We start from the raw sequence: 5,917 nt of genomic DNA, 5'->3' as shown, positions 1-5,917 counted from the left end.
ATTCTGTGCGAAGTTGGCGGGCGGCGCCCCGGCAATACAGGTGACCCATCAAGATGGGTTAACTTCAACGCGGATAAGATGGACGTGCTGCGCTTCAGCGCTCGCATCCAGTGTATGGAAGCGGCAGGAAGCGCCGAGCAGATGGCTACGATAGCATTGCATGCGTTAGCGCAAGCATGCAAAGACTCGATGCCCCCCAGAAGATCTTCCACCCACCACCATCTGCCAGTGTACTGGTGGAATGAGGATATCGCCACCGCCAGGCGGGAATGCAACCGCGTGAGAAGATGCTATCAGCGATCGCGAGGCAGACCGTCCTACACATCATGGCAGCGCGAATACAAAGAGGCGGAAAGCTCTGAAACATGCCATCAAGGCGAGCAAACGCAAATGCTTCATCGAGCTTTGTGAGACTTTGGAGAGCGACCCATGGGGAAGGCGTACCAACTGGTCACTAAAAGATCTCGGCACACAAAGCGTCTATGCCACCGGATGATGTGATGCACTGCGTTGTCCGTGAGCTGTTTCCGACTACAGCTGGTGAGACGGTGCGAAATCTTGATGTCGCCACATCCAATAACAGCGCGGCAATTGAGTTGGTTACCAGTGCCGAGATAAGTACTATCGCTGGAAGCATGAAGCTGGGAAAGGCGCCTGGGCCGGATGGCATTCCACTGAGAGCTCTTCGGCTCGCCTGTGCTCTGAGGCCGGAAATCTTCGTTGATATGTTCAACAGGTGTCTACAGGAGGCTGTCTTTCCAGATATCTGGAAATCGCAGAGACTGGTTCTGCTCCTAAACCAGGCAAGAATCCGGGCGAACCTGCTGCATATCGGCCAATCTGCCTCATTGACAATGCGGGAAAAATGCTGGAGAAAATCGTATGCACCCGCCTGGAGCGCGCTATTGCCGCAGGAGGTGACCTATCGCCAAATCAATTTGGCTTTCGCAAGGCCAGATCGACAGTCGACGCAGCGACTAGAGTTGTGGAGATCGCCTCACACGCCATAGCGGGCAGCAGATGGAAGGGAGGAGCCAAGGAGTATTGCTTGATGGTCACGCTGGACATCAAGAATGCCTTTAACTCGGCTCGTTGGGACTGCATTCTCAAGGCTCTGGCAGCGTTCCAAGTGCCGAGATATCTTCTGGAAATCGTGCGTAGCTACCTATCCTGCAGGCGGCTATTGTACGAGACAAGCGCTGGTACAGAGGAGTACGTCGTGACGGCAGGTGTCCCACAAGGCTCGGTCTTGGGCCCTCTTCTGTGGAATGCCATGTATGATGGCATCCTGAGACTAACCCTCCCCCCGGGCACGCACATGGTTGGCTTCGCAGACGACATCGCTGTCCTTGTCGTGAGGAAGGAGCTGATGCAGGCCGAGAGTGTGTGCAACCAAGCAATTGCGACCATCCAGCAGTGGCTTGGCTCAGTTGGGCTGGCACTTGCGCCGCATAAAACTGAAGCCGTGCTGATAAGCAGCAGAAAACATGTAGAGGTAGCGCAAATTTCGGTTGGCTGTACAACTATTTCGTCCAAAAGAGCGATCAAGTATCTGGGAGTTTGGATCGATACAAGGCTCAGCTTTCGAGAGCACCTGGAAGCGACGAGCAATAAAGCTGCAGGCATGAACCGGCTACTGTCAAGGCTCATGGCGAATGTTGGAGGCCCAAAACAATTGCGACGATCGCTAATCGCGGGTGCCATGCGATCCATCGCACTGTTCGCGGCACCAGTATGGGTTCGAGCATTGGACACCAGAAGCTACTGCCAAGGGCTGGAGGCAGCGTTCAGGAAGAGTGCCATCCGCATCATTAGTGGATTCCGCACAATCTCTGAGGACGCAGCGTTCGTCATCGCTGGTGTACCTCCGTTTGTGGAAATGGCCAGAGAGCGAGCTGCTACCTATCGGCAGCTGCGATCCCGGCACCACAGCAACGCCGAAACGCGAACCGTTCGGACAGCAGGACGGCAAGAATGCCTAGAGAGGTGGCAGCGACGTTGGGATATGTCTCCAAAGGCCGTTGGACGCATCGGCTTATCCCGAACATCGGGGAATGGACCAGCAGGAAGCACGGCCAAGTCAACTTCCACTTGACTCAGGTTCTAAGTGGCCATGGATGCTTCAGAAGCTATCTGCACCGATTTGGTCATGAAGCTTCTGGCAACTGCTCTGAGTGTGGAACACTGGAGGATGCTGAGCATACTATCTTCGCCTGCAAGCTATATGGATCACTACGCAACGACTTGGAAAGGGCACTGGGCGTATCGATTGCGGTGGGAAACTTGGTCCCGCTTATGCTGCAATCAGTGGACAACTGGGTTTGCGATTTGTGAGTTTGTGTCAACTGTGATGCAGACCCAAAGAAGCATGGAGAGAGCCAGGAGAGAGTCGATGGAATAGGTGGCGCTATGTCTCTTGTGAAGCAATGCTTTACGGCCGTACCACAGGAGATCGCACTGCCCTTTACCCATCATAATTTATTTATATCATGTATCTCGTTATCATATTAACATTAGTAACAGTAGAGCAAAGTCGAAATAAAAAAAAACACACACACACACACACACACACACACACACACACACACACACACACACACACACACACACACACGCACACACACACACACACACACACACACACACACACACACACACACACACACATACTTAGCCCCCAGCTTGCCAATTTCGGACTTTGCTAACACACTGGACAGATTAGCTGCGGACGTGAGAGACCACTCACCAGCATTCGTCGCAGGCGACTTCAACGCTTGGGCAGTCGATTGGGAAGCATGGTCACCAACCAAAGAGGGCGATTGGTGGTCGAAGCCTTTGCTTCACTGGACCTAACTCTTCTCAATCAAGGCTCGCAATGGACATTTAGCAGGGCCGGTACCGGCTCAATTGTTGACTCAACATTTTGCAGCAGTTCGCTCGCTCATTTAGCGGAGTGGGGAGTCAGTGACTCCTATACAGGGAGCGACCATATGGCCATTTTTGCAAAATTGGAGCTCAGAGCCACAGGTGCATCTCTGCCGCATCTCGTTGGAGGAATTTTCAGCCAGCAAGCTAAACGTCGAGCGTTTTGCAAGCTCGCTGAGAGAGCTGGAGGTTTCAGGCAGCGCAGAGCAGATGGTCGAAACTGTCATGGAAGGCTAGAGTCGGCTTGCGTAGGCTCCATGCCGAGTCGTGTAAACCCCTCGCTACGCCACACGCCAGTTTACTGGTGGAACGAGACCATTGCCACTGCAAGACGTGTCTGCAACCACGCGAGGAGGCGCTATCAGAGAGCGCGGGGAAGACCCTCTTTCCTATATTGGCAAACACTCTTCAGAGAGAGTCGCAAATCTCTCAAAAATGCGATCAAGGAGAGTAAAAACGGTGTTTCCTGGCCCTGTGCGACACACTGGATGACGACCCATGGGGCAAGGCATATCAAATCGTCATACGAAGAATTGGGACACGAAAATCGCCACCACCTCCGGATGATCTATTGCGTGGGATTGTCACGGAGTTGTTTCCCAGCGTGGAGGAAGATAAGGCATGGCTGCCTGATACAGCATCCAACGACGGTTTGCCGCTGAAGTTGGTCACCAGCGAGGAGGTGCTAAAATGCGTTAGAAGCATGAAGCAAACTGGGGCTCCAGGTCGGATGGCATTCCCGCAAGGGCACTAATGCTCGCCTGCTCCCTTCATCCAGAAGCTTTTTCATCAATGCTGAATAAGTGCCTGGAAGAAGCCGTAGTCCCGGATAGGTGGAAAATACAAAAGCTGGTCCTAATTCCGAAGCCCGGAAACCGCCTGGTAATGCATCCTCGTTTAGGCCTATCTGCCTCATCGACGTGGCGGGAAACTGCTGGAGAAGGTGATCTGCACTCGCTTGGAGGAAGCTATATTGGTGAACGGAAACCTTTCCCCCAACCAATATGGATTCCGGAAGGCCAGGTCGACAGTAGATGCAATCGAGAAGGTAGTTGGCATTGCTTCCAATGCAATTGCTGGCACTCGCTGGAAAGGGGGCCAGAAGAAGTACTGTCTGATGGTGACATTGGACATCAGAAACGCCTTCAACTCGGCCCGGTGGAACTGCATCTTACGGGCGCTAGACGCATTCAAAGTCCCACGGCAGTTGTTAAAGATTATCAGGAGTTACTTCTCGTCGAGAGTACTCAAATATGATACCAGTGATCGAACAGAAGAGTACATCGTGACTGGAGGCGTTCCTCAGGGGTCTGTGCTTGGCCCGCTATTGTGGAACGCGATGTACGACGGAATCCTTCGACTGGACCTGCCGACAGGAGCAAACCTAATTGGTTTCGCCGACGACATTGCGCTACTTGTGGTCGCTAAGGAGCTGGAGGTCGCCGAATCAAATTGCAACAGAGCTATCGATTGCATTGGGACTTGGCTGCTCTCCGTTGGACTGGAGTTGGCTCCCCACAAAACGGAAGCAGTGCTGATCAGTAGCAGGAATAAAGTGGAAACAGCGGTAGTCAAGGTCGGAGCCGCCCATATTACCTCCAAGCGTACACTTAAGTACCTGGGAGTGACGATCGACTCGATGCTGAGTTTTCGGGAACACCTGCAGGAGGTTGGCCGTAAGGCTGCTGTCACCAACAGGGCGTTATCTCGCCTGATGCCCAACACCAGGGGCCCAAACAGTGTCGTCGAGCATTAATTTCGAGCGTGACAAGGTCCATAGCCCTTTATGCTGCTCCTATCTGGGCAGACGCCGTTATCAAAAGCTCGCACATCGGCGGCTTGGCGTCAACCTTCCGGCTGAGCGCCATCAGAGTCATAAGCGGTTTCAGGACCGTTTCCGACGAGGCTGCACATGTCATTGCCGGCATACCCCCCTTCGAGGAAACGGTCAGGGAGAGGGTAAGTGTCTTCCGGCAACTCCAGACTGGCTCCTTACCCAACGCCGAGAAAAGATACATTAAACAAAGGGCACAGAGGGAATGCCTCGAAAGGTGGCAGAACCCGGTGGAACGAGGCGTCAAAGGGCGGTGCACTCACCGGCTTATCCCTCTCATTAAGGAATGGACGACAAGGAGTCACGGCCAGTTGAACTTTCACTTGACCCAGGTCATCAGTGGCCACGGCTGCTTCAGGAGCTACTTGTTCCGGTTCGGACACGACACAGCCGAAGAGTGCCCCGCTTGTTTCCCGACTGCGGTGGAGGACGCCGAGCACGTAATCTTCCAGTGCGGTAGATACGCAACCCTCAGACAAGAGCTGGCAGATGCAATTGGTGAGAGGTTAACTGTGTCGACATTGGTTCCGCTGATGCTGGTATCGTCCACTAACTGGACACTGATCAGCCAATTTGTGGCTGCGGTCATGAACGAGCAAAGGAGGGCCGAGAAGGCAAGACAAAGAACGAGGGAGTAAGTGGCGCCGACGCACTTGTGAAGCATTGCTTCGCGGCCGTCCCACAAGAGCCAGGCTCCGCTAACTCGGTTTTCTTCTTCCTTTTCTCTAGATATAATTTCCTATAACTCCACTCTGTAAACCTTTTCTAACCTATACTACGAATAAAAAAAATAAAAAAAAAACACACGCACACACACGCACACACACACACACGCACAAATGCTTGGAGTTTGGACATATTGCCAAGTTCTGTAAGAGCATGATCGACCGCTCTGGGTGCTGCCTAAAATGCGGAGCAGCAGGCCATAAAGCGGTGTTTTGCAAAAATGCTGCTAGATGCTTCATATGTGCAGACGCTGGTAAAGATGATACCGGGCACTACGCAGGAAGTAGTCACTGCCCTCTAAAAGGTACTAGCAGGGGTCATGCGGGGCCAAAATGACTCAAAGGCTCCTGCAGCTGAACCTAAACCACTGCTTGGCGGCCCAAGAGCTACTGAAGCAGACGGTTCGGGAGTTAAAGGTGGACGCGGCCTTGT

The 5,917-nt window shown here is 53.1% G+C and overlaps 1 protein-coding gene across 1 annotated transcript; it reads left to right on the top strand.

The window, feature by feature from the left end:
* The first annotated feature begins 482 nt into the window (after positions 1-482).
* LOC133835041 (uncharacterized) lies at positions 483-5,397 on the top strand. Its single transcript, XM_062264902.1, has 5 exons — positions 483-880; positions 958-1,153; positions 3,827-4,601; positions 4,733-4,884; positions 5,044-5,397. The coding sequence occupies exons 1-5, from the start codon at positions 483-485 to the stop codon at positions 5,395-5,397; spliced, it is 1,875 nt and encodes a 624-aa protein (XP_062120886.1).
* Positions 5,398-5,917: the final 520 nt, after the last annotated feature.

The sequence above is a fragment of the Drosophila sulfurigaster genome, chromosome 2L (assembly GCF_023558435.1).
Source record: "Drosophila sulfurigaster albostrigata strain 15112-1811.04 chromosome 2L, ASM2355843v2, whole genome shotgun sequence".
NCBI classification, from domain to species: domain Eukaryota; kingdom Metazoa; phylum Arthropoda; class Insecta; order Diptera; family Drosophilidae; genus Drosophila; species Drosophila sulfurigaster.
This window is presented reverse-complemented; position numbering and strand designations above follow the sequence as displayed.

Coding starts and splice junctions, on each gene's coding strand:
- LOC133835041 (XM_062264902.1), top strand. CDS start 483: ATGCCACCGGATGATGTGATGCACTGCGTTGTCCGTGAGCTGTTTCCG. Junction 881..957: donor GAAAAATGCTGGAGAAAATC/GTATGCACCCGC, acceptor TCGCAAGGCCAG/ATCGACAGTCGACGCAGCGA. Junction 4,885..5,043: donor AGGAAACGGTCAGGGAGAGG/GTAAGTGTCTTC, acceptor CCTCTCATTAAG/GAATGGACGACAAGGAGTCA.